At 40.0% G+C, this 27061-nt stretch overlaps 2 protein-coding genes across 3 annotated transcripts in view; both read right to left on the bottom strand.

Moving 5' to 3' along the window:
• Window positions 1-119: 119 nt before the first annotated feature.
• On the bottom strand, window positions 120-12861 carry coro6 (coronin 6). The gene is made up of 11 exons (XM_079355861.1): window positions 12663-12861; window positions 9796-9995; window positions 6674-6796; window positions 3708-3837; window positions 3412-3590; window positions 3049-3168; window positions 2833-2937; window positions 2570-2715; window positions 1727-1784; window positions 1315-1542; window positions 120-933 (listed from the first exon to the last, which is right to left on the bottom strand). The coding sequence occupies exons 2-11, from the start codon at window positions 9991-9993 to the stop codon at window positions 811-813; spliced, it is 1410 nt and encodes a 469-aa protein (XP_079211987.1). The 5' UTR covers window positions 9994-9995; window positions 12663-12861; the 3' UTR covers window positions 120-810.
• A 1349-nt stretch (window positions 12862-14210) lies between these two features.
• ssh2b (slingshot protein phosphatase 2b) overlaps window positions 14211-27061 on the bottom strand; it is a 20503-nt gene continuing 7652 nt past the window's right edge. The window contains exons 1-14 of one of the 2 annotated variants that reach the window (XM_079355850.1): window positions 25881-26285; window positions 23589-23701; window positions 23420-23484; window positions 23222-23343; window positions 23061-23126; window positions 22880-22945; window positions 22503-22697; window positions 22125-22218; window positions 21777-21905; window positions 21362-21408; window positions 21017-21163; window positions 20607-20807; window positions 19036-20059; window positions 14211-17542 (exon numbers count right to left, since the gene is read on the bottom strand). In XM_079355850.1, the coding sequence (XP_079211976.1) occupies window positions 16244-17542; window positions 19036-20059; window positions 20607-20807; window positions 21017-21163; window positions 21362-21408; window positions 21777-21905; window positions 22125-22218; window positions 22503-22697; window positions 22880-22945; window positions 23061-23126; window positions 23222-23343; window positions 23420-23484; window positions 23589-23701; window positions 25881-26008 (3696 nt within the window). In that variant the 5' untranslated portion in view covers window positions 26009-26285 and the 3' untranslated portion in view covers window positions 14211-16243. Of the gene's footprint in view, window positions 17543-19035; window positions 20060-20606; window positions 20808-21016; window positions 21164-21361; window positions 21409-21776; window positions 21906-22124; window positions 22219-22502; window positions 22698-22879; window positions 22946-23060; window positions 23127-23221; window positions 23344-23419; window positions 23485-23588; window positions 23702-25880; window positions 26286-27061 lie in introns of those variants that run through there. The other variant, XM_079355851.1, reaches the window with a different exon arrangement.

Below are 27061 nucleotides of genomic sequence, written 5' to 3'. Positions count from 1 at the left end.
CATGTGCTGATTGCAATAGTCCAAAGAAAAGCTTTTCACCTAGCACCTCTAGGTGTTAGTTGATACATCTGTCGGACTGTCGGGCTGTCGGGCTGGTGTGATGGCAGACAGAAAATGAAGACATAAAAAAAAAAATGTTTTATTGTTATCAGAATGTGTCTAATGCATAAGCCCTTTACAGAACACAAAATCTTTTTGCTTTTCACATTTTGCTACAAGTTCATCAATTTCTCTCCTGTTTCCTCTTTCACTATTTACATTTTGAAAAGCTTTCAGCAATATTTATTCAAATAAATGGGTCAAGTGATTTACCTGAGAACCAGGAAAATTCGAGAGTTGAGACGTGTGCTTTTTCTTATATGTATGTTTCCAGTAAAGCATGTGTTTAGCAATATGAGGTTTAGGATGACCATATGTTTGTATTCTTATCTCACGGGGTAATTAAAAAAAGGTTTTTGATTATCTTCAGATCTTTAAACCAACATTATGTCCCTCTAACTTACATTACCATCTCTACACTTTGCACTCTTCCGAGTCTTTACAAGCCTCTGTAAAGGTGTGACTATATAAGGTCTTTTTCATTTTTGCCAAAGCATTAAATGTACACTTTGTTTAAACTGGAATGTGGATTATGTAATGATGCATTTATAATAGATGAATTGGATGTAATTTGTTGGACTGCCAATTTGCATTTACATTGTCCACATTCATATTCTTGCACCGTGGTACCCTCAAAGGGTAACAGGTGAATTGGAGGGAAAAGTGTGTCTGAATTATAATAGTTATTCTGAAATTTGTGTTTCATGCTCATCATTCAGTGCCATTGGTGTACTGGGAAAGTTTATCCTCCAAGTCACAGATTCTCTTCTCCTGGGACAAAACTGTAGCCTTCAGATTCTGTATCTCCTCCAACAACCTCTCAAGCAACTGAGGCTAGACAGGATAGGAAGGAAAAGAGAGGAGAGGAGGAAAAGGGGAAACAGAATAGGAAAAGAAAAAGGCCAGTGACAGGGAGGGAAGGGGAAATATAAGAATAAAGAAAAATAGAAAGGGAAAAAAATAGGTCAAGGACAGTAAGTAACCAGGAAAAATAAACCAAAATAAAGAAAGGGAGCTTTGGAAGAAGAAGTTTTTTGGCAGGTACAAGAGGAAGAGAGATAAACAAAAAAGTGTTTAACAGTTACAGATCTTCACGCTTCATAAAGCCAGACAGAATAATCAGCTTTATGTAAAATCCTATTAAACTGGCCTTCATGTGGGATATACTTCATTCAAGCATGTAACAAAAGTGACACAATGCACGCAACAACTTACAGGCAGACTGTTGGTTTCCAAAGTTGACATGCTGCGTCTGGTGGTGGGTCTGGAGTCCAGGAGGTTCTTTTTTGACACTTTGAGCTCTCGACTCTTAGGCGGCACGTAGCCCTCCCTCATAGACACAAGGATTGGATCTTCATCCCGACCGTCCAGCCAATCTTCAGCTTCCATGGCTGGCTCAGGCCCCGCTGTGTCTGGGTACAGGTCATCCTGGAAGAGGTCCGACTGAAGACAGACATGAATAGGTTTAGGAATACACATGCACATCTGTTCATCTGCAGGGGTAATAAAACATTTTCTCTGGGTTTGCATCTTTCTTAAAGGATAAAAAAGAAACAATATAATAGCATAACATATATGAATGCACCAAAATCAAAACCTGTTTAGTATGATGGTAAATTTGGCTTACTTTTCTGGGAACTGTCATTGTAATGGGTTCACACTTTTTGTCAAGGAGCTTAAATAACCTTAGAGGAGAAGAGAAGAGGTGAAACACAGAAAAAAGAAGAGACATCCATTGGTTGTTTTTGTTGCTTTTTCATTTATACTCTCCAGTCAAAGATTTCTGAAGCCTTGTAAGATGGATAACAAATCAGATTCAGACATTATCTTCAGTATGAATGCAGTGAATAAAGTATGCATTTTGCTTCAAATCTACTGTTACATGCTAATATGGTGAGGCCAATCCCAATGTCAATCTTACCTAAACCAAAACCTAAACACTGGACCTTAATTGATTTGATTAATTTCAGGTGTTCATTACATAAGTGTGTGAGTGCTTCAAATGGTCTGATCTGTCCAGACAGACAGACAGACAGACAGACAGACAGACAGACAGACAGACAGACAGACAGACAGATAGATAGATAGATAGATAGATAGATAGATAGATAGATAGATAGATAGATAGATAGATAGATAGATAGATAGATAGATAGATAGATAGATAGATAGATAGATAGATAGATAGATAGATAGATAGATAGATAGATAGATAGATAGATAGATAGATAGATAGATAGATAGATAGATAGATAGATAGATAGATAGATAGATAGATAGATAGATAGATAGATAGATAGATAGATAGATAGATAGATAGATAGATAGATAGATAGACAGACAGACAGACAGACAGACAGACAGACAGACAGACAGACAGACAGACAGATAGATAGATAGATAGATAGATAGATAGATAGATAGACACTTTATTGATCCCAAGGGCAATTCAATATAATCAGTATCTTACCGTGCAATCTCACATTTGCTGACATCCACACCTCTCTTGGGCATGAAGCCCATCCCTCTCTGAGGCTCTTTACTGCTGAAAGTGCTGAGGTAGTGGACATACGGTGGCTCATCTGTGATTTCAAAGTATCGGATACTGCTGTCCCCCTACATACAAACAAACACATTAAACATGACAAAGACTAATGTGGCATTATCATCTTCAGTTTGAAACGACAGTACATTTACAAACATGATTTCAGTCAGTCAATCACATCTGTGTACCTTTCCACAAAGGTAAACCATGTTTGCATCTGCGTCATAATATGGTAACAATACTCCATTACTTGTGTCCAACTCCAACACTGCAATAGGCTCCTCAAAGTTTGTCTGTGAAGAGGAGAAAGTGATAAAGAAATCCTTCTATCTGAGTAATGCAGCAATAAAAAAGCATGTATTAGTCATGAATGAAAACAGCATTTGTATATGTTAGTTTGTTACCGGGTCCCAGAGTCCAAGCTCCCTCTGGCTCATCCTGGTGAATCCAGTGGTGAAGATATTTCCATCTCTGGTGAAGATGGCTCTCATTGGCCGAATCCCCTCATGTGGAGCAAGACGTTCCTGTTGGGCAGCATGGGAAAGATATCAATACGAAAACTTGTTCTATCTTTTTTATTGTTTTTTCCCTTAGTTGGAGTTTAGTAATCATTATGCCTCTGTTCGCCATGTAGATTTTTTGGCTTTTGTCACACACTGGACTTTGGACAAAGTGTTGGTCTAAAGCTTATCTCTTTCTTGGTCTTAACTTGTGCATGTGGAAGTTGTCCCTAAAGTTCTTAGATTCATTTTTTTCAACTGACTTACCGCAACCACCTCTCTTTTGCGGGGGTCACAGACACGCAGACGTCGGTCCTTGCAGGTGGTGCAGAACAAGCTGCCGTTTCGGTTCCAGCTGATGCTGTAGATGAGATCTGGGTGATCGTCCATGGACATGAGGGGCTCACCTGTCCCCACATTCCAGACTATTATCAGGTTATCACTGCCTGGGAGGTGGGGGGAATAAAAAAAAAGTGCATCTTTATGTGTGTTTTAGGCAAACAAGCACAGTCACTACTGTGACATAAAGTCCAAGGATCATCATCTATGGAGGTGAGTCCTACCCGCAGTGAGTAGGATGTTGCGTGCGGTGGGGTGCCAGCTGACAATGCCAACACGTTTAGAGTGACCCTCCAGGACCACGACTGGATCAGTTAGGGGGCGGGTCAGTGCGTGATCTGGGATCTGCCACACCTGGAGAGAAATGAGAGCAGCCCATGTATATCTGCGTCTAATGTAATTTGGGATTAAAAAATTACCGAACATTGTTAGACCTTTTCAATAATACCCCATCTTATAATAATAATACATTTAATTTGTAAGCGCTTTTACGAGGGCTCAAAGGCACTTTACATGTAAAAAAGAAATCACAGTAAACAGTTAAAAACAGTAGAAGAACATTAAAAGACAGAGAAACAGAAAGAGAAGAGGGGAAAGAAGAAGTTAAGTATTAAAAGCTAGTTTATAGAGGTGGGTTTTGAGCATCGTCTTGAAAGTTGGGAGGTGTGTGCAGGAACGGATGGGTTTGGGGAGTGAGTTCCAGAGGGAGGGGGCAGCGATGGAGAAGGCTCTGTCTCCCCAGGTTCGGGGAGACAGAGCCACCAAAAAACCAGCAAAATCCTATATTGCTGACAAAATGTAAATGTTTTTAAAACTTCTATAACTTTTTGAGGAGTTTGTTAAGTAAGATGGATTGGGAAAATGATCTGCACCTTTTTTGTATATGAAGAAATGAGGAGTGTTAAAATCAAGACATTTCAGGTGATATTTGACTTTATTTTAAAATTAACAGTAAAATGCTTTGTTCACGCTCAAGCAAAACAAACATTAGTCGTACATCCCTAATGACAGAGATTCTAGTTGTTTACCTAAGGTCACATCGTTCATTATTCCATCCATTCTAAAAATAAGAACAAAGTCACTTTGATGACTAATATTTAAATTGTGTTCCTTAAAGGTCACATATCGGGCAAAAGATGCTTTGGCATGTTTTTCAAACACTCTTTAGTTTGTCTACAAAACCCCCCCCCAGTTAGGAGAAAAGACCATGCTCTCTGTATTTTGCCTTCTCCACTTTATTCAGACAGAAAATGTGTGCTCAAACAAGCCGTTTGGAGACATCTTGCATGGTGCAAGGAAAAAACAAACAATCCACAGAACTGTCTGAGGAAAAACAATTCACAATAATTACTGTATATAAAATTTTTATTCAAGTCTAAGCATGGGCAGTTAGCATTTAAAGACACAGCAGGTGAGGTTGATCCTAACACAGTCATAGGCAGCTATGTCTCTGTTGCACCCACACAAATACTCTCACGTATACATGAACACAGTAATGAGCCTCTTTTGATGACACAATGATCCCTCTCCATGGACTGAGGAGAATGACATCACAGTTATGCCCTTTCTGGACAGCTGCAACTGCCTGTCTGTATTCTGGCTTTAACAACGACACACACACACACACACACACACACACACACACACACACACACACACACACACACACACACACACACACACACACACACACACACACACACACACACACACACACACACACACACACACACACACACACACACACACACACACACACACACACACACACACACACACACACAGACCGACAACAGCACACTCCAGCAGTGTCCCAGCAGCTGCATCTCACAGAGGCAATATAATCAGAGGATTGCTTAAAGATTCCTGCCATGTCAAAGCTAACAAATGGGGGTAAATCTGTCACAGATGCACTTACATGCTGAGTCAACAGGCACGTTGTCATGGTACAAACAAAAAAATGTTGGCTCATGCTAACACACTGGACATACCATCCATTTGTGAGTAGACGTGTAGACACTCGCGCATGCACCCACCCACACACCCACCAAGCCACAAACACACACACACACACACACACACACACACACACACACACACACACACACACACACACACACACACACACACACACACACACACATGAACATTCCTCCTACCTTAGAGCTGATGTATATTTATTATAAGTAGAAAAACTATATTTATTAACAAGAGGCTTTAACATTCTTCATAAAATATGACATATCGTGTTTTACACAAACTATAAATGATATCATTTTATTCAGTAATTAATTCACCATAAATTCATGTCTTTCGCTCACATATCTCTCTCTCTGCTTCTCTGATCAGCTTATAATGAAACATTTACTCTTGAGCCTCAAATCAACCAAATTTCGAACAAGTTTTGTCATTAAAATTTCATACACATATCCATGAATGTATCACAGTTGTCCTAAAAATATTAGAAAAAAAACTTCTCTTCAGCCCATGCAGTCAGGTCCGAACTGTGACCTCTGCTTACTGGCTTCAGTCAAGATCAAAGAAAGCATGTAAATGGTCTTTATTTAAGATTAAAATATCAAATCCATTAGTCTATTCTTTAGTTTGTGCTTTTATTGGGGTATCTGATGTGCATTGAATAAAGTGTAACTGAATTTTTCGCCTGTACTAAGTGTGAGGTGATTAAAAACAGGAAGAGCAGATCGATCACTGTAGAATGATGGTGACTGTTATCTACATATGTACAAACATTTACCCGCCTTCAGTTTGGCCTTCTGCTATGATAAAGGACACTGAGAAAATGAAAAACATAAATCTACAAAAAGTCTACTGTCAGGAAATTTCACCCGTGGACAAAGTCTTACACCTGCAAGGAACTCAAGCAAAAGTCACAACTAATTAGAAAGAGTCAATCTTTATACTGGTGCTCTGGTTTGCTTGTTGTTTTTTAGCTCCTAAAGAAGGAACAGTGGTCATAAATGTTAGTTTGAACGAGCTGCAATGCCACCAAACCTGTTACAATGATGAGGTTCATGGAAGACAGACACTGGTGCCTGGACTGATTCACCTAACTTGTCAATGAAGACTCAATGAAGGATTGCTAAGTCAGTTATGAAACGATCCCCTAAACATACATTTTCAACTTCTGTCTCCCAAATAGAACTAAACATCTCAGACACGCTCTCATTACCATAGCAGTGCAATCCTCCGAACAGCTGGCCAGGATGTTGTCGTCATGAGGGCACCAGTCGATATCCAGGACAGGTCCAGAGTGTCCAATCACGAGGGGGTAACTCTTATCCACACGACCCGTCTGCAACAGCAACATCCACACACAGCATGAAGTTAGCACAGTGGATGGTCAAAACACATTAAACTCACTTACAGTGGTATTTTTGGTAACAAAAACACACATTACTGGGTTTTTGTCAATGGATTTGCAGATCAGGCCAACGTTTCTGTATTTTTATGGGAAACAGGGACAACAATGATAATTGATATTTCCTTATAGATTATGTTTATAATGGGACATAATAAGCCCTATTCTGACTGCCATTTCAAGACACATTATTAACCTCTCTGTTGTGGTTTGCCTTTAATATAAATGTCGTAGAGGCATAATAGGGGGATGAATTGATCCACCTCAGGAGATCAGTTGACTCAGCAGGTGAGCGCAACGCTGTGATCAGATTTTATCTACGGCCCCTCTATAAGGAATAATATTTAAAATGTTGGAATAACGTTTGTGCTGTATCATTGTTTTATGGGCTTTTAAAACATGTTTTACTTTGTGGTTAATGGTAAAAGGACTTGAGTTTGTATAACGCTTATCAAGTCTTCTGACAACACAAAGCACTTTTACACCGCATTCATAAACATACAGTATACATACATACATACATACATACATACATACATACATACATACATACATACATACATACATACATACATACATACATACATACATACATACATACATACATACATACATACATACATACATACATACATACATGTATGTTCTGGCTGCAATGATGATAAGATAAGATAATGTGCTAGTTATTATAAAAAATCCTTCTTAGACTAACTTAAACAATGTGTTTACTAAACTTACATTACAGTGTTGTTTAATCAATAACCTTCTAGTCAGTGGGCCGCTGTAACCACACTCTATGTAGCAGAATTAGGATTCTCTTTACAACTTACTACTACTCCAGTCCTAAGTGTGGTTTTAATTGTAAACTATGGTAACGGACTAACAACACCCACTGCTTTATCAGAATGGATCTCTGCCTCTAACCTGCATGCCACATCATACCTTTACAAATGAGCTTGTAGCAACATTGTGTGCTGTTATGAAACAGAAAATCAGGCATTTTAATATAAAGCAGACTAATGATGTCACATATAGGTTATTTCATGTATCCCTGTTTCTGTCGTGTGAACACGTATCAATTTTAGCACACACAAACACACTCCCCAGGAGAGTGTATTTATAGCTGAGTGACAAGGCGTTGAAAGGGGAGTTTTTCTTGTGGCACTTTGGGGACCCTAAGGGGGGGAGACGGAGGATGGAGAGCACATCGGTGTTATTAATAGCGTGTCTGTTCACTATGACTTCAGTGCAGAATCACAGCCATTTAACTGGGTGTCCAAAAAACTGTGCTCTTGTCCTTTGTCACTATTAACAGGGACTGGGCATGTAGCAGCAGTGAAATAAATAGATAAAATATATTAACTACTATATCATCTGAGGAATAAGTAATACTAGTAATACTATAACTACATAGAAAAAAACATGTAAGCAGTAAAAACATTACACATTTCAAAAAACAATAATTTATCACATTTCTTCAAGTGCAATATCTTTTGAATGAAGTGAATTTGTATTTCAGTTACCATAACATTGGAATGTGATTGACAAATGTTGTTGGCACACAGTTTTAAACCTTAAATGGGCAAACACACACACACACACACACACACACACACACACACAGCCTGCTTGACTCCACATGTTTTATATTGTCTGCTACCCAAGATAAAAATCTATTAAAACTCAACAACCTTAATGTGATGTTCCTTTGTAACCATATCAGTGATGATACCACAACTTTCGATAGTGTTATCTATGTTAAAGACTTGGGATCCCATAACTTGACTACAGAACAAAAAAAGACTTTGGGAGTAGTCTTCTTCACCCTCCTCATTGTAGCCTTCTGATGTTGTCATGCAACATCGATCCTGTCATAACTACTGATATCACACAACTTTCTGAGACTGAGACAAGCACCCAAATATGACAAATGCTCAGGAAATCTCGAGCTACCCCTGGCGAGCCTGTATCAATAAAGCTAAGTTGGGGATATCATTTATTTCTCTTATTAAAATCCTCTGTTTGGTAGTTTGACAGAACAGTACACAGAGAAACAAACATGGCATGCCTGCTTAATGTTGATTGGCAAATAAATAAAGTCAGCTAAAGTCAGACCCACGTTTGGAATAAAGGGATTAGTCTTATCATTTACTTTAAAGTGCTAAATGATCAGATTTTGCCTTGTACTCAGAAATCAATAACAGACAGTGCTCATGCTATCCACAATGATGCTATATGCTACCATTTTATAAAAGTAAAATGTTCAAATTATAAATTCCCTCATCCAGGTTTCGCCCACTTCTGTCTGATATGCTCAAACAATGACAGGCATCTGGTATGCACTGATTGAAATTGATGCTACTAATGATGTTGATGATATTGATGATGATAAAATTGAGGATGTTGATGATGGATAATTAAAAAATCCTCCTGTCTTCCTTTGTGTTGTACTATCAGATGTACTATGTCACTTAGGACAAAGGAGACTGCTTTACAATTCTAACATTGTTTTAAAAAACAAAACAAAATTAAAGATATTTATTAGACCATTGTGCCTTTATTAGATAGGACAGCTAAAGAGAGACAGAAAGTGGATGGAGTAGAGAGGGGGGGATGACATGCAGCAATGGGTCAAGGTTGGATTTGACTATAGCCTAGGACTATAGAACTAAACCCTTTATATATGGTGCATTGCGCCATAACCACTAGGCAAGCAGCACCCAAATTCTAACATTGTTATTGTAACAATTGGCTACATGTTATACCAGAAAAAGCATGTAGAAACATAAAACATTTTTTCCCCTATAGCCTAAAATTATTTTTTTAGCAGACACTTTTGTCCAAAGTGACATACAGTACATTAGAGAATAAGTACAACACAATCAAGGACCAAGGGAAAAGCCGAGAAAAGTTTACCCATTGTCCTCACTGACCTTAGTGATGGGCAGGACCAGGAATGCTCCTCCTCCACTGGATTCAATGATGACTGCCAGGAACTTTGGGTTGACAGCACAGAAGGAGCTGTCCCACGTAACCTTAGAAACACGGATGTCATCGTAAGCCTGCTCAGCTTTGACCGTTTGGCCAAAAACGTGGCGAAACTTGCTCTGCCGCACAATGCTCCGACTCATGGCTGAGTAGAAGAAAGAAGGAAAGGAGGAAGTCAAATAAAAGATGAGAAAGTTCCAGTGTCATTAAAAAAAAAAAAAAAAAAAAAAAAGTTTATATATTGTAGTTTATATAAGTGGTTTTCTTGTTGAACTGTAACTTCACGTTTCATTGAGCAGCTACTGCTACAATATGCTTTCAAGGTCAAAGTTACTCAGTAATGACTAATGACGGTGCATTCAAACTTTTAATGTTTCCACCTTAATTCACCTTTGGTGTTTCTTCATTCAGATTGAAAGTCACAAGAACACAATATTGAGTGTTGTGGTGGCAAGAACAACATTTCTCAAGTCTATTTTTCTATGTTGCAGCTCGTGCAAACACAAGCAGTTTAATGATACTGGCCTTCTGCTCACTGCAATCCATCAAGCATCAAGCAAAATGAAACCAGCTTCTAACTATGAATGATACAACAACACACTTTTTTGTGTAAAAGATGAACATATTGTGAGTTGTATTTCTTTCCTCAATGGGGTCTGGTAGCCGGAACTCAATGCAATTTATTGTACTTTATGTCATTTTATGTACAGGATTGTATGACAACTGCTAGTAGTTGATTTGTTATTATTCATATCTCATCAAACCAACAAAATAGTGCAAATTAAATAGACTAGCTGAAGTGTTTGAAGTGTCATACTGTTAATAATAAAATAATATAGCACATTTATTTTGAACATTGTATGTGGGCTATGACACCTTACATATTGGTTTGTGGTTTTGTTTAGGCCTTGACTTTGACATTTCAGATGTGACCATATTGGCTTTATGAAGCCAGAGGCTGCTGAGTTTGGATGAGTGGCTGAAGCTTGAGAGTAGTGACAGGTTGGCAATTTCTATTTTAGAAAGTATGCAGTCAAACAACCTATAGAACGGACATGATGGAAACATGTATTTCTAATACCTTAGGTTGCTTGTTGTTGTTCTTTATTTATTAACATTTTCATGCTCTTTCCTGTGGCTGTTCCAGGCACCCAGCCGGCAGGTAATCCACCGAAACACAGGAGACATCTTATAACAGTGCCTACCATGCCATCAGTCTCAGTACTAATAGTTGATTTTCCCAGCAGAAACCTGACAGTTGAAGCTAAGAGCTAAGCTAAGAAAAACATATAGGACAGATAAAAGGTTGGGGGAGAACTAAATATATGATAAAATGCTATTGTGAGGCAAGTGATACAATCCCTCTGAGAATATGAAGTGCCAATCTTATCTTACATGCACTCATAGACAGCAATGACTTACATAAGACTGCAATGTCTTACATAAGGCCAAAAACTAAAAGCCTAAATGTAGAAGTAGGCCTGCTTTAGTCCCTAAAGACTTCTGTCAAACATGGCAAAGTTCTTCCTTAAGTTAAACTGATCAGAAAACTGATCCTGCCGGTAAAAAAAAACCCCCACAAAAACAATTTAGGCTACGGTCAAACATATTAGGCTTGTGACAAAGTTGACACGAGAACATTCTCGATATAGACTCACACTGAGTCGAATGAGTAGCAGGATTCATAGCTTCAACAGAATAATGGGAGGGCAGGAGCGCTCTCTTTCTTCCTAGAAGCTCCCTGTTATTATCAGATTTAAATTCCAGAGCCCATTAAAGCAGGCCAGCTGTGGGGCATTTAAGGGTGAACACAATATCTGCAATATTTGTGTTGGTTTTTTTAAGGTAACCGCGTCACAAACGTGTTCATGAGATTGTCCTGATTGTTCATTGAGACACACTGACCCTTAGCTTTGAAGCCGACTCAAACCCTTTTATTAACTTTTTTTGTGATGTTTTAGAGGCGTTTGATAAAAAAAGATCTTGTTTTTTCCCCCCATCTTAATATTCCATTATAATATAAAGAAATGCCTTCACATGGGCCTGTTTTACCAGAGCCCTGAAAAATCTGAAAAAAATATAACTAAATGAATAGGTTATATCTTTGAAATTATCCTTAGAAAACTTTTACTGGCTCCAAGTTGATAGACCTTTCTGATGTTTTTCCAAGCAAAAAGAAAGTGGAACAAATATCTGTATGGATTTATCTTATGACTAATTTTGTCCTGTCCTATCTCTGTGTAATTTCTTTGAAATCTCGCCTCGTTTTTTTAACATCACAATGTATAACTCATTAATGAGTACTTTAAATGTGCCTCAGGGTTAAGACAGCCCCTCACCGTGGCGCACACTCAAGAGAGTAGAGACAGAGCGAAAGAATGACACTGCCACTTTCCTAATATAGACATGACAAACTGCTCTGTCCCACCCGGGCCAGCGCTCCTCCCTCCTTGATCACAAATAGTCCCAGAAAGAAGTGGAGACACGCCATAGCGCTTTATCGTAAATGAACGGGCTGTACATTTAAAGAGCCATTACGCACAGCCATTGCACATTCACACAGGAGCTTGTCAGGGGGGCAAGGAGGTGGTGGGGAGAGGTTAGTTATGTTTCATCTCTTAGAAACCAGCAGCTGTTATGAAAAGCTCAAGATCTGGTCAGTCCGCACAGGAGAGGAAAGTGGTCAATCCCAGCACACCGAGTCTGTAAGAAGATTTCCTAGAGGACGCGCACTGAGTGCAGAGAAGACGCCAACGCACCCCACTGCAGCACCCACACACACGTACATATTAGGAAAAAAAGTCCTGCTCACCTAAGGTTTCGGGAAGAGATCTCTTCCCGGGAGAACTCTCACTATATCTGTTTTAAAGCCTACACCTCGTTCTCCTCCTCCTTCTGCTTGTTTGTATTCCTTTAGGTGGTAGTTGTCCGACCCGTTTTCCAAGAGTGGGAGACGCACCGGACAACTGCGTGACGCTCCTCGGCAGGGAAAGAGAGAGGACCGGTGCCGAGCTGGGAGAGGGGAGGGTGTGGGTGGGTGCCGGCTATTTTAGAACAGGCTCTGTCAGTGCAGGAAAACGTGACGCGCGCCTGATACTGGGGGTAGCGCGTCTCCGTGGGGTCACTATCACAGCTGGTGGTTTCTAAGAAGAAATGTGATTCAGGGGTTGTGAGGCGTTAAAAAGGTGAATAAAGGCACACAGGTGACTTGATGCACACATCTAAAACTGACAACAACAAAAAAATGTGTTGTATGTCAGACGTTTGCTGCGTCTTATTTTGCAGTTAGTTTGACCATTTGTATATTTGATTAAAACTTGTTCAGAAACTCTTAAGTTCTTTGCACCAACAAACAAGTAAGCATTACTCAACATGTGAATGTCTCAAACATCTTAGTAACAGAACGACCTTAATACTAATCGTTTAAGGTTTGGTGTTAAACATGTCAAAGCTTGAGTCCTTTACACACTTGCAAAAAGACAAATAAATGTATTATTCTTACTCTGACGATATTTATTAAAATATGTTAAAATAAAAGCTCTGTCAGGGTCGGATCTGGAGTTGTATTGTCGAATTTACAATATTTAAAGTTGGTAAGCAGTTTGCAGCAGTGTATATCTGCAGTGTCACTGAAATACCCCTTGAACCCTAATAATATGATGAGATGAACAGTATTGACCTAAAACTGCTAATCCTTATATCAACCATCTTGCCAAGTTCACTGATCTGGAACTACGAGATGCTGTTGCTTACAAAAAAAAAGATCTTCACAAAATCCATCAGAGATCTTGTTCTTCCTGGAGTTGGACCAACTATCTGAAAAAAAGAACAGGTTATCAGAGGAATGAATGACATGCAAGATTAATTCTATATGCTATACTTCATACAGGGTGGTAAACTGATGATGATGGTTTACGTTGCTGATCCTGACTTTTCAGGGTTGGCTGCAATGAGTCTGACTATCTGAATAGTTACCTCCCAGAAAGGAGATCATGGAGATAACCTTAGAGCTGAATGAACCAGTGCAAAAGGATAGAGTGCTAACCATGTGGTGAGTGTGTTCGCCTGACACTGCTAAATATAGAAAAACAGCTGTAGCTAGGAGTGTATTATTCATCTTTAATAAAATATATCAAACTGGTTAATGAACAACACAATTCAAAATGATTTTCTATTATAGTTAGCTGAACATTTTTGGATTTAAAAATGTATTTGCAATAAAAGATACTTAAGAGATACACTAAGACTAAGTAATTTAAAATATGGCTATATATGTTGTCAAAAACTTCCACAGGTACTTGTGTTGTCAACTTCTTCAAAGTATTATGACTGTAAATAACTGCACAAAGACTCAATGAAAAACTCTCAATAATTGCCACTGTTTAATGGTCACAGTTGAAGCACATGATAAAAAAAAAAAAGACTATGTACACGAAATTTTAAAATCAAACGAAATAGAAATTAGGCTTTGACAACACACACACATACCCAACAGTTGCTACAATCTACGCATGCTCCCCAAAGTAGCAACCATACATAGAAAAAAGCCACATTAAAATTAAAAAGGGAGTAAAGTGCATGTACGAAGATCTGCCTGAACAGACATTTCTGATAGACTGCAGAGAAGCTTCACTTCCAACCACAGGCACACTCCTTAAAAATGTGTACAAAAAAGAGAGATAAAAACAAACGTGTACACACGCATTGTAAAGTTGTGCTACTCACTCACACAGACACAAACAAGATATAAAAAAACATGTTCAGCTCCTACATTTTCAACTCACGATACAGGCAATTACATCCTAAAGAAATAGCAGAAAAATCACAAATATACACTCTGCCTTAACTCTGAATGCCCTAGCCCCACACAGAAATACATAGAGAAGATGTCCAGTTTGAGTGCCATACGAGCTAAGAGGATGAAGAAGAGAGATGATGAGTAGTCACTTGTCAACAGTGACACTTTAATTGTTTCTCACTGACTTTCTAGGAATCCAGAGATTGACTTTTGTGCAGGTCAAGTTTGGTTGAGGCTTACTGAGGTATTGTGTAGTCAAAACAAACATTACAACAAACAGCAGGCCCGTTCTCACTCTGTTATGTTTCAACAACACTCTGTACAGCTACGCAAACATGTTCAGTTGACTTTCCTGTCGCCATCTCTGGATACACATTTCTCTTAGAAAGTAGCTCATCGGATGTGGCTGTGGTTTTAGCTTAGCTTTTTGTGCTTGAATTATAGACTGCATATTAAGATGGACGGAGAAACAGCTGTCCGGGATTGAAGCCTGTCAAAAGATTTTAACTCCCCCTGCTGACAGGCTGCAGTATAGTTCACAAACCGGCCTCCTCGTATCAAACTATGAAAACAAAATGCACTTCAGATACAATTTTAATCATCATGTTATCGTTATCATGCCATTTCGTGTCCAATTAATCCTTTGTCACAGATGGTTATTTTGAATTGATTTGATGTTGCTATGAACAGTATGGATTGCCATGATTGACAGCACTGTCAATGAATACTGTCCTGCAGTATAGCAGAAACAGCTAGAGTGAACGTAATGAACACCAACACAAGTCATTTAATTTACTTAACTGTGTCAAATAAATCTGTTCCACTGTGGACTATACCCACCTGAGAGATGTTTTGTCATTTTATCTGCAAGTTAAATGTGTGTTTTCCTGTTCAATGGAAGGAGGCTGAAGCATGCCTTCCCTTTGTGAATACAGTCTATGGTTTGGATGCACTACTGCTAGCACAAAAAGTTTCAAGACAAAGTCTTTCTGCTAAATTATTCCAGCTTCATCTTTACATGTATATTTTGAACCTATTGTGCAGGTGTGTTTTGCACATGTTCTGTTGGTTAGTTTACACATCAGATTGTAACAGAAGAAAAAAATGATATTTTTGTTTGTTGTCAACCCAGCACAACAAACACATTATGATGATGAGACAAGAAAAGACCAGAAGTAGATAACAGAGGCTACATTCCACCTAAGAGAAGCTTGAATTATTCAGCCCACCAACAGAAAGTTGATAACTGGGAGACCAGCCATGATTCAAGGATTGAATAGGTGCAGGCTCAGGCTGTTAGCATCTGAAACATGACGGTCATTGGAATGATTGTTTTTGCTTCTTTCTCAAAATGTTGATAACAACCCTTTATTTCTTCCAATTTCCCCTATTTCAATGAACACAACCTTCATAGCCTTTAAACTGCTCATTCATTGACTTATATCGCAGATCTTCATGGGGAAAAACAGTTGAACACATCCTTTAAGGCAAGAGGCACTCGTTTGTTTTCGCTGAATAAATCAAACATATGCACCTGATTTGTGCTAGTTCTCTCTCTCTCACTCTCTCTCTCACACGCAAACACACAGTGAGGGTTACATGGTGTGGTAAAGGGTACTAGCAGTTCTTTTCTTAAGTCGCCTCAGGGGGTGAGTCCTTCCATATTGCTGCCTTGCTGTCATTAGGGTCAGTCCAGGTAAATGCGCAGAATCTTGGCCAGAGTAAGGGAGTCCCTGTGGATATGATGCTGGAGGCTGTGCAGGTGGAGAGGTTTCATGATCCTTATCAAGGCTCTCGGCATGAGTATCGAGGGCTTCTGGTTGTTGTTGGGCTAAGGGGGGAGAGTTTTGGACCCGCTGTTTCTTCGACTCGTCGCTAACAGAGTGGGTTGAAGGTTCTGCTGTAGACGGTGCAACAGAGGAGCGGCTGAGCTCCCACTCACTCAGGTCATTTGCGAGCAACTCTAGACAGCCAAGTTTTGCCAAGGAGGCCGAGCGCTTCATAAGAGACGGAGGGGTCAATCCAGCCTGGCGAATCCTGGCTTCCACCTCTCGGACCCTTTTCTGGATGCTGCTTCCTCGCTTTGGAGTTGTTCCAGCACCGAGACCAAAAACCTGGTCCACACAGCAGATTCCACCCATGCTCACCTGCTGCAGGAAGGCACCAAGCTCGCACAGTGTCTCCCATGTCTCCCTCATGATAATTTCACTTTGAGGTCCATCTGTGGAGAACCCCCAGTCTGTGCCTGACTCGAGCTCTGTCACGCCCTCCAAACAAAGGAAATTCACTGAGGCAAATGGAGAGTGGGCAGCACGGTGGAAAGGGGAAGAGGTAGAGAGCTTTCTAGCATCAGCAGGCTGCTGTTTTTGTCCTTTTGTGCTTCTGTGAGTGTTTCCTAGATCACGCAACTCAATTAAATCCCCACTGTCCCTTTTAACTGGTCCATCCATTGCATGTCCTTGCTCCTCCTGCATGCTGCTAACTTCTGACATCTGCGAGCCTTCAGCTGTATCCTGGGTAATTGACATTGTAACAAGGGGGGCACTAGGTGGATGCTGCCGAGAACAAGATAAGCTGCTTGAGAGGGATGGTGGAGATGAAGAGAGTAATGGATTCTCATGCTCCTGTTTCATTATCTGCTCCAGCTGTTTGGTGACACGTCGCACGGACACCCTTGTCAAGTCGCTGTGGAGACAAGCAGGAGCTACCTCCTGCTCTTCTTTGTTTCTCACTTCCTCTTTAACATTCTCAGCTTCCTTGTTTATCAAAATATCTGCATCTTCCGATTCCTGCCTGACCTTCTTCACTTCCTGGTCCTCGGGGCCTTGAGGCGCTGGTTGACTTATAAGGCCTTGAGGGGCATGCTCTGTGATCTGCACAGGAACCGTCATTTCCTACAAACAAAGGGAAGATAATATGAATCATTATGCAGATGTAATGCTAAATGAAAGTCTTAGTTTATCCACCAAGTTTTTATCAAAGAACTTTTAATTTAAAGAGATTCAGATGTGAACGATAATCTAAATCAAGAGTTCTACCGTTTCTCCACCAGGTGGAGCCCCTGGGCAAAAATACTCAAAAGCTCTACAGAGTACAGATAAGATGTTATGGATTTAACGATATGCTAAAAATGATATCATTAATCATTATCATTAATATCATTTTGCTAATTCATATTGCCTTACTTCTTTTTAAATGCATTTCATCGCCCTCATTGTTTTATCATCACTTTTATTTATCCATTGATTTATATTCCTTCTTGCTTTAAATACTTTTCAATGTGCCTGTTTTATCACTTTGATTCCTTTTATTTGCAGACGTACTTGTAGTGATTTTGTTTTTGCCTTTCGTTGTTTTTTTAACTTTTTCTCAGAGGAGCCATAAAAGGTAAACTATGGAGTTTGGGTAGAGAATAGTAAAAGTTGTACAGTTTCTGTGGTATATCTTCAGAACTCCAAACACAAACAGTCCTCAGAGGAAAATTGGGTCCCTGAACACTGAAGATAAAATGCTACAAGAGAATTTATGGTTTGTTTTTTTTAGCTCTAAACAGTGTTTAGTGTTATGTTTTGCCTTTGAATAAAGTTTGCATATTTACTTAGCTTTACTAAAATAGCATTGCAGTTGTTTCACTTCTCCAACTTTGTCATTACTAAATCTATATAATGCACCTTTAAAATCTCCTAAAATATCTTTGACAAGAGATTGTTTTGTAACCTTCCATCCACCTTTCTGTGTCAAAGCAACAAGTCAGTGGAACTGACCAGACGAGGAACAACTGTGATTCTAACAGCAGCTTTAAAAATAAAATCTGATGAAAGACGCTCAAATCTGGAATCACTGATCTTGTGTTACTGCATTTCAGCATTTAACTTCTATGTGTTTAAGAGATGAACAGCTCTGGGATACTCGGCTATGTTTGTTGTAGTTTATTTTATTATCATTTTATTTTGACCTGCTGAGGGACTGCAGATGTAAACTAGCTCTGAGCTTACTCTGGTACAATGTATTAAGTGGCAACATACATGTCTAACATTCCACCTTTGTCCCTTTACAAATAAAAATAGGTAAACAATGTTTTAAAGTTCTCTCTGTTTGGCCTGACTGTTGAATGTTAATACTGTTATTGTCCAGAGTTTCTAACTTTACTTTGTCCGTCTAAGTACTTTGTAAACATCTGTATTAAAGGCACTTTATCAATAAATTATTATCATTGTTATTATTAAAGAAATATTGCCTTGGAAAAAGATATAATTAAATCAGAAAAATATCACAAGACCTGGGAGTTGAATTAAAGGGTCTCTGTGATCACAACATGACAATGTTGATTAAGAAAGTTAAATGGAAGTGCAGCTGTTTTACATTTTTATACAGGCAGAAGTCTTACCTTCAATTTTCCTTCTTCCTTCCCACAACAAATCGGGACATCCTGAAGTGGAGGTTGCTGTTCCTTGCCACAAGTCTTCGGCTGGGGCGACTGCTGTACAGCAGCACAGTGACTTTTACCATCTTGACTCATTCCTTTAAACTTTTCCCTGGCACTGAAAAAGTTAATGTGGTCTGCACTGTGTCCAAACAACATCTCACTGTCCTGTGGAATGGCACTGGGGTAGCTGATAAAATCACAAGTGGAGGAAGAATGGGCGACAATACACATCTGTTGGTCAGAGACAGTTTTTTTGACAGGCACTGGTGCAGACAGACACTGGGGCCCTGCCTGGTGTGTGCTTAGTGCTTGTGTTGTCACGGGCTCAGGCACTGATACAAGCATGGTTTTTAACACAGGCAGAGAGCAGGATAGCACCTGTGGTTTGCCAACCTCGTCCATGCAGACTGGAGTTGAGGATGGAGCAGGGGAGAGGGGGAGGTGGTGGAAGGATGGAGGCGGGTGAGGCTGGCCCACTAAAACACTCTGTGCAACAGTCACCATGTCTGTTTTCTGAAGCTCTGGCACCACAGTGGCGGCCCTCGGCTGGGAAAGGGGAGGTGATGACATCTGCTCCTCAGAGTCACATGAGCCATTAGAGAGGGGGGGAGATAAGGGAGACACGGATCCAGCTGTCGACTCGGGACAGGGGAATCCCAACTTGCTGATCTGCACCACAGCAGAGTGAGAAGGGGCCTCGAGGCTTGATGCCACCACTCCCGCAGGGGCTGAAAATCTCAGCTTGTTGCACTGGATACCAGTATCAGGCTGGCTGGTGGAGTGTGTTGCTTTGCTTTTGGGGGTTGGAGTCCCCATTGACTCCAGCAGTTCTTTCACAGAAGGACTATGCGTGCTGCTGGCCTGGTTTCGTGGGTCAGAGTGACCCAGGCTGTGTGGTTGGGCGTAAGATTTGGACAGCGGCTCATGGGCCTCAGACAGATCACTGTCAGAGTGAGAACGCCACAGTTTGTTGTGCCTCTGCTTGCTGTGGAGGAAGGTGACAAATGGGCTGGGTTAAAGTCTGTTCATGTCACACCTACCATTTTGAGACAGAATTTCGGAACTAAACGAGCAGCTATAGAAGAATACGGTGAAACAAACAAAAGATTAAACTGCAGGTTTACATGGGAGCTGTACTGCTATATTTTTAACAACCTCCATGTGACCTTACGTTATAACGTTCCCTTTCCTAGCGGCATTATAAGGACAAATCATTTTCACATTATGCAGTCAGGCTGTTGTTGTAAACGATGTCTTATACATGTATACTATTTCGAAGCAATGTTAAGTTGGCGTGGTAAAGTTACCTGCATCAGAAGCTGTCTATTGTTTTTAATCATAATCATCATCACAGTCAGCAGCAGACACTGAAGTGCTACTGCAGTTATGGAAGCCACTGTGGTGGTACTGACTTGTGGGAGACATAACAACTGGGGACAGTTGCATAAAGTGTGTGTAAAAATAATTTATTAAACCCTTAAGCAAATCTTAAAGTAGTTTAAAGAGGTGTTGTTTTATGTATCTGTGAGTACCTGGCCAGCAGTATGCCCTGATACTCCTCGAGCTGTCTCATGAAGGAGGGATTAGGTTTGGTCACAGTCCGACGCTCCTTGACGTAATCAAACGCTTTTTTCAAGTCCCAGCCGTACTCCTTCATGGCGTAAGCAATCACTGTGGCAGCAGAGCGACTAATACCCATTTTACAGTGCACCAGGCACTTTGATCCAGCTTTCCTGGTGTGGCCAAGAAGAATAAAGCATACATGTCAGCCTAATATTTTCAAAATTTGTCAGGAGTTCTGACTGAGTCATTTTCTCAACAGGAGCTAAATTCTTTAAAAAACAACAAACAAACAAACATTGCTGACAGGTAATTGGAAGAATGACAGTTTTCTGAAACAAGATGATCTGAGGAAGAGGAAGTTGTGTCGTGTAAAACTCACTTGGCTCTAGATATAAACTTATAGGTATCATTCCAGTAAGCAAGCAGGTCTGTGGCCTCCTCATCGTAAACACGGATGTTGTGGTACTCAAACACACCAGGGAAGAAGTTATCAATCTCCCTCGTTACATTCAGGATGTACTGAACCCTGAGAAAGAAAGAGACATGAACAAGAGGAAGCGGGAAAAGAACATGAGAGAGATTATTGGATGTGATGCTGTTGCACACGGCCTGTTTGGATAACAAGACAAAATCTTAGGTCTTATTATATAACACAGGTTTTTATTGACTTTAGTACATCTTGTACTGTATGGTGTTTTTTTGTTGTTTTAGCCCCCCTACTTACCCACTCTTCTGCAACTCTTCCAAATTGGATGCATTCCACTCAGATCCCTGTAGGAAACAAAAGCAACCCTCAGACTAGTTCAGAGCCTTCAACTGAGCTTTTCATAATGCTTTAATCCCGTAGCAGGCTGTCCTGACATCCAATGAGCACTCCAACCCAAACAAGAACAAAGTACCTTAAAATTTGTAGGAATTACACCAGACTATCTGATATTTTGTCAGTTTCCCAGACATGGATATGGCAAGATGTACAAGAAATGTTCATGCAATTACTTGAGATTGATGATGAATTATTTACATCTAAGAGCTGAGACATTTTCTATTATCGAATGGTTTTTGTTTATAATTGTGTGATTCCGTTTTCTTGCTTTTCCTTATCTTGTGGACAGGAGCAGCTATACACTGAGACAACCTACCAAGAACACATGATCAAAGATCTCCGTAGGACTGTCCATCTGGCCCAGGATGACAATCATCTCGTTGTCAATGAACTCCTTAAACTCACGCAGGTTACATGTCATGTGCATTTCCAGTGCTGTTCGGATCTGATCAAAACACAAACACATTCATAAAATATTCACCAGCAAATCAAAAAGATTGACTGCAGGCACTATTTGTGAAGCTCAACAACGCTGATAACTAAAAATTTCTAACATGGATCCAATGTGTTGCAAAAAAACCAAGATGGAAAGCTTTTCAGCTTTCACTGACCACTTCCCCTGTTCAGGGTGTATTAGATTCCTGCACCAGAAGCCCTGACTCACCTCTTTGCAGGTCACATTCTCAAGGTCTTTCTGCATCATGATCTCCCTTAAACTGGATTTGATCTGTCGCTCAGTCAGCTCTCTTTCTGTCGGTCTGCAGAAACAACATGTAATTAAAATACAATACAGGACGAGAATTCAAGTTGTTGTTTTTGTATATGTTAATGTAAACATGAGGGTGTCTCATCAAACTGCTTTATGGCACTGTACAGCATGTATAACACCTAAAGGAAACAATAGTGATTCAATTTCTACCTTTTCATATTTAACTGTTATTATCCTAAAAAAACACAATGAATATTATGATGATGATTTTTCCCCCCGCAGAATTGTAAAAATAAAGGAGGAAGAGGCTGAAAAGTTAAAATATAAACTTACATGTCAGAGAAGAGCACTGGCGAATCGGCACGGTGGGACTGCACATCCTGCATGGCATTCCACTCATTAATGCGTACCTGGTCGGAGGAGACCCTGCTCTGATAGTAGCTCACCCAGGTGAGGAACAAGCTGCCTGGGAAGTAGTTGTGACAACGAGCCACCTCACACGCTTTATGGAGTGACTGCAGGGCCGACCTGCGAGAGAGAATAGAGGGAGAGTAAGAAGCAGGAGATGAAGAGGAAGTCATGACCAAAATAGATATTTTTAAACTAATGGCTTTAAATAGATGAACACTTGCAGACAATGATGTGAAATGGAAGATGCTCAGTAGATATCCATGTCTACCAAGTCATGTGATGAACGGGGTATAACTCACCACATGGCCTGCACAGAAACGGGCTTGAATACATGCACTCTGCTATCAGTTGACACACTGAAACCCCTGGAAGCAAGAAGAGAAGGAGAACAGAGGAAAGAGGTTCAATAAAGATAGACAGTCAGCCTGGTGTTTAATATGTTTTATCTCTGTCATTAAAGCATGTTGCAACTGTTCTTACCCATCTCCGTCCAGGTGGATCAACGTATCGCTCCATAAGGGCAAAACCAAACCAACAGAACAGGAGCTAGAAAGGGTGAAACAGATTACCATTTAATGCTCCTTATCAGAACGCGGGAGGGGGGCAACACATATACGCTTGTGTGTATGTGACTGTCTCACCTATCTACAGGACTGAAATCCATCCCCAGCACCACGCTCTCCTCGGTGTCCTGACGACCGTTGGTTGAAACAACCACCATGTAGCGGGTTATCTGAGTGTGAACACTCTCCAAACGAACCGCCTGGAGCAGGGAAAACGAAGTTCAGGTCCTGAAAGTTCCCAGACAATCTGAAGACTGACGTTTTTTCTCAACTCACCAGTTTGATGTTGTCCTCAGGTCTGAGGACAGTAAACATGGTTTGCAGATGCTGCTGGATGTCTCCTAGTGGGAGGAGAGGGAGAAAACGCAGCTTTCAATCAGATCCAAGATTCACCAAAATTCAGAAGGACTGATTTAGTCAGTTTGTTGTTGTGACAAAGCCTCACCCGCATGTTTGCTGCGCAGCTGTGAGAAGCGAGAGGTGGAAGACGTGGAGGAGCCATTTCCTCGAGGTAGGAACAGAGCCGCTCCTTTAACTGTCAGGAAACTTTCGCTGATGCTGGACAGACGAGAGAGACGAGAAAAAGTGAGTAAAAAAAAAAGCTATCAGAAGACAAAAACTAATCCTGCTGGGAGGACTGAGCAATCAACATCGTTGTGGGCTCAGGGAAACGTTTATTTTCATTGTTTTGTGACACTTATTACACAAACCATTCTCGCACTTTCCTTGTAAAACCACAGTGGAGTTCTGTAGTGGGTTTTTTGTAGTCCCCACTGTATGGAGCAGGAGTGTTTGTTTCTCTGTATGAAAACATCTGCTAATGTAAAGACTGTGACTCATTTATAACTTCAATGAGTTTCAATATTGCCCATTTAATCTTGTGTTATCTTAAAAATATTGCACGGCATCCTGTACAAACATCATATGTTTAACTATATCGGGAAGATTTGTGCGCCTTTATGAGTTCAGGACCTGACTCAGCTGTGAGGTTTGCAGAGAACAGCAGCTGTCTCCAATAACATGCTGGCTTAACTGAACTGGACATGTTCATTAAATGACGGGGGATACAGTACAACTAACAACAGGGTGACAAACAGAGAGGACAAAAGAAAATGTTAACTCATTTATTTTTTTCTTAAAACAGCAGACAGTCCCGTTACAAATTTATGACAACTGACCAAACCTGCAACTGCTCACTCTGCGTCCGACTTTGTCACTTAGGACTTGGGGCAATGACTAAACGTCGTGGCAGACGCAGAGGAAGCTCGAAAATAAGAAAGGACGTTGTCTTTTTAGTTTGCTCTAAAGATGAGAGTAACAGTAATAGAGGTTGATCAATTTAAAAAAAAAAAAAACCAAAACATTATATTATAATACATATTATTCTATGATAAGATGTATTATTATAGAATAATGCATACTATAAATGTATTTAAAATATTTGTGATGGAGTATATCACAGCATGTTATATTTGATGTTATGATTATTTTTTTCTAAAATTCTCATCCCACATGTATCCCAGTCAACTTCACTAATAGTAAAGTTCAAAGTCTCTCAATTTGTGACCCTTACGATTGAAAATTGAATCGATGAAAAATCTATTGAAAATTGAATCTAGCGTTACAGCGTCAAAGAGTCTCCTCATGAAGCTCTCCATGGCCAAGTGAAAAAGATAAGATACAAGAAGATAAACTTTATGTCCCCAAAGGGAAAATTGTCTTGGACTCCGTCCCACAGTTACAAGAGTATTAAAAAGAACATATCTATAGATTATACAAAACATGCCCTCCTGTAGCAGAGACATATTTACATATTTCACCTCCTCTCGTTCATGATACTGTCAAATAATCATGGAAAAAAACCTTGACTGCCAGTAAAGGGTTAAACAGCCATGTAAAATAGTAAGACTGACAGAAATTAGTTACTTATAAGGTTAATGAAGCAAGTTGAGGATGCTGAAATTAAACACAAATCGAACAATTTTAAATAAGATTTATTCATGTAGTTGTTAGACTACGTTGTGCCTCTGAAAGGAGCCTTAGTCCTATAACTTCTAACCGCTGAGTTAGCACTGTTTTGCCAAATGTAAATAATGGGTATATGTCTCATGAACGTGTAAAAAAAAAAAGAGTAAATACAGACAAACGAAGAACTAACTTTGCAGGTCAAACACACAAGTGGCATTTGCATGCCAATTCCAAGACTGTGTTCTCCCTCAGCTGATAGTTTAATCACATCCTATCATTGTCCAAAAGATTCTGCTTGGATACACAGCGAGCCTTCCAGCTGTGCTCCTACAAGACTGAATGAGGGGAAAGGCCTGGTAAAAGAACAGCAAAGAAAGAAGACTGCATGTGAGTAGATAAGTGTGTCATCTCTGAGGCATTTGACAAAAGGAAGGAAACGTCTTCCTGTGGACAGTGACTCCACTGCTGCTGTGCTGTCATATCCTTTTTGTGGACAAATCATGGGAAAACTCCATGCATGTGTCATACCATCGTTACTAAAAACTTCAAAGCAGGTTAAATGAGAAACTATGTCAAAAGCAGATTTAAGGAGATGTGTCTGAGTGGGCTTAGTAAATAAGAAGAGCTGTTCAACCACATATGATATAAACTATATGTGATTCTATATGAAAGTAGGCTACAATAAGCACGAGATTGTCCTTTGTATCATAGTTAGGTCACTGCCACACACAGAGGCAGGAGGTTTCAGCAGTGTATTCAGTAAACTTACAGTTGATAGATGTCCCCCTGAGAGATCACAGAGTTCTCGGTGAAATAAGGTCTCATCTGCTCCCCGCAGCAGGCGCAGAAACAGCCGGCGGATGTGCTCCGAGGCGCGGTCTCAACACCGGGAGGCATGGCTGCTCTAGTGCGGCGGCAGGGCGCACACACGCGGACTGTGGTGCTTACCAAAAGACGACGATGGAGTGTGGGGCGGCTGGGTCACTCCGAAGAATTGAAAACACAAAAGCTCATCGAGCGATACTAACCTGATTAAAACGAATCTGACGTTATTCTTCAAATCGAAAATCGATATTGAAGATTTTTTAATAAAACACGGCAATGTAGGCTAATATTGAGAAAAGGCAGATTTGTTGACATGTTCAGCACAAGCTGTGGCAGAACAGGTGCTTCTTAACATCTGCTCAGTGGAAGTGCCTCATTAATCTGCAGCAGGCTGCGGTAAAAGTGCCGCTGAGGGGAGGAGACACGTGTGGGCCAATCAGCGAACACAGCGGTGTGTCGACGGTTGTACGAGGGATCCTTCAATCAGGATTCAATGTGTGGAGGGGGTGACGCATGACAGCCACCAACCACAACATCACTGTTTGGACGTCTCTAAATAGGCCTACCAGTACATTATTTTCAAAGGTAAATCAATAAAACTTGTTCGAATGTTAATGTTGATTACCGACAGATGAACGTATATTATTCCAAAATGTATTACTATAGGCTAGAGTATAAAGACATCTAGATGTAAATTCTGATTTTACTATTTACATTTTTCCTTAAATTCAGAGAAAAATGGCATACTAAAAAAACTAAGTTTGTGTTTCTGTTGCTCCCATAACTATCAAGTTACAATATCAATTCTAATTTTCAGAAATTCCTCCTTTATTTGTATAAATTGTGTCACATTTTTTATAACTGTAAAAGGTAGAGGACCAAACAAGGTAGAATAGAATAGACAGAATAGACAACTGAAACACAACTTTTCAGTCCTTTGCACCTTAATATATGGGATGTAACTGATTTTTGTGCCACAGAACTTCCTTTGGACGCTTTCTTTAAATTATTTTTGATATAACCTTTTCATCTAGGAAACCGGGGTTTTTAAAACTCTAAGTTGAATCAGTAATTAGGCTGCAAATATTTTTAAAGTTGTTTGGTGCCTTGCCTATGCTTAATTAA

This window comes from Symphodus melops (assembly GCF_947650265.1).
Source record: "Symphodus melops genome assembly, chromosome: 11".
NCBI classification, from domain to species: Eukaryota; Metazoa; Chordata; class Actinopteri; order Labriformes; family Labridae; genus Symphodus; species Symphodus melops.
Note: the sequence above shows the minus strand (reverse complement) of the source record. Positions and strands in the feature narration are given on the sequence as shown.

Bases quoted from the DNA above. Each gene is read 5' to 3' on its own strand.
- coro6 (XM_079355861.1), bottom strand. From the start codon at position 9,993: ATGAGTCGGAGCATTGTGCGGCAGAGCAAGTTTCGCCACGTTTTTGGC. The intron at 3,838-6,673 runs GTAATGAGAGCG...ATTTCTCTCCAG, and splicing joins CGGAGGATTGCACTGCTATG to GTGTGGCAGATCCCAGATCA. The intron at 2,938-3,048 runs GTAACAAACTAA...TCCTCTTCACAG, and splicing joins AGCTTGGACTCTGGGACCCG to ACAAACTTTGAGGAGCCTAT.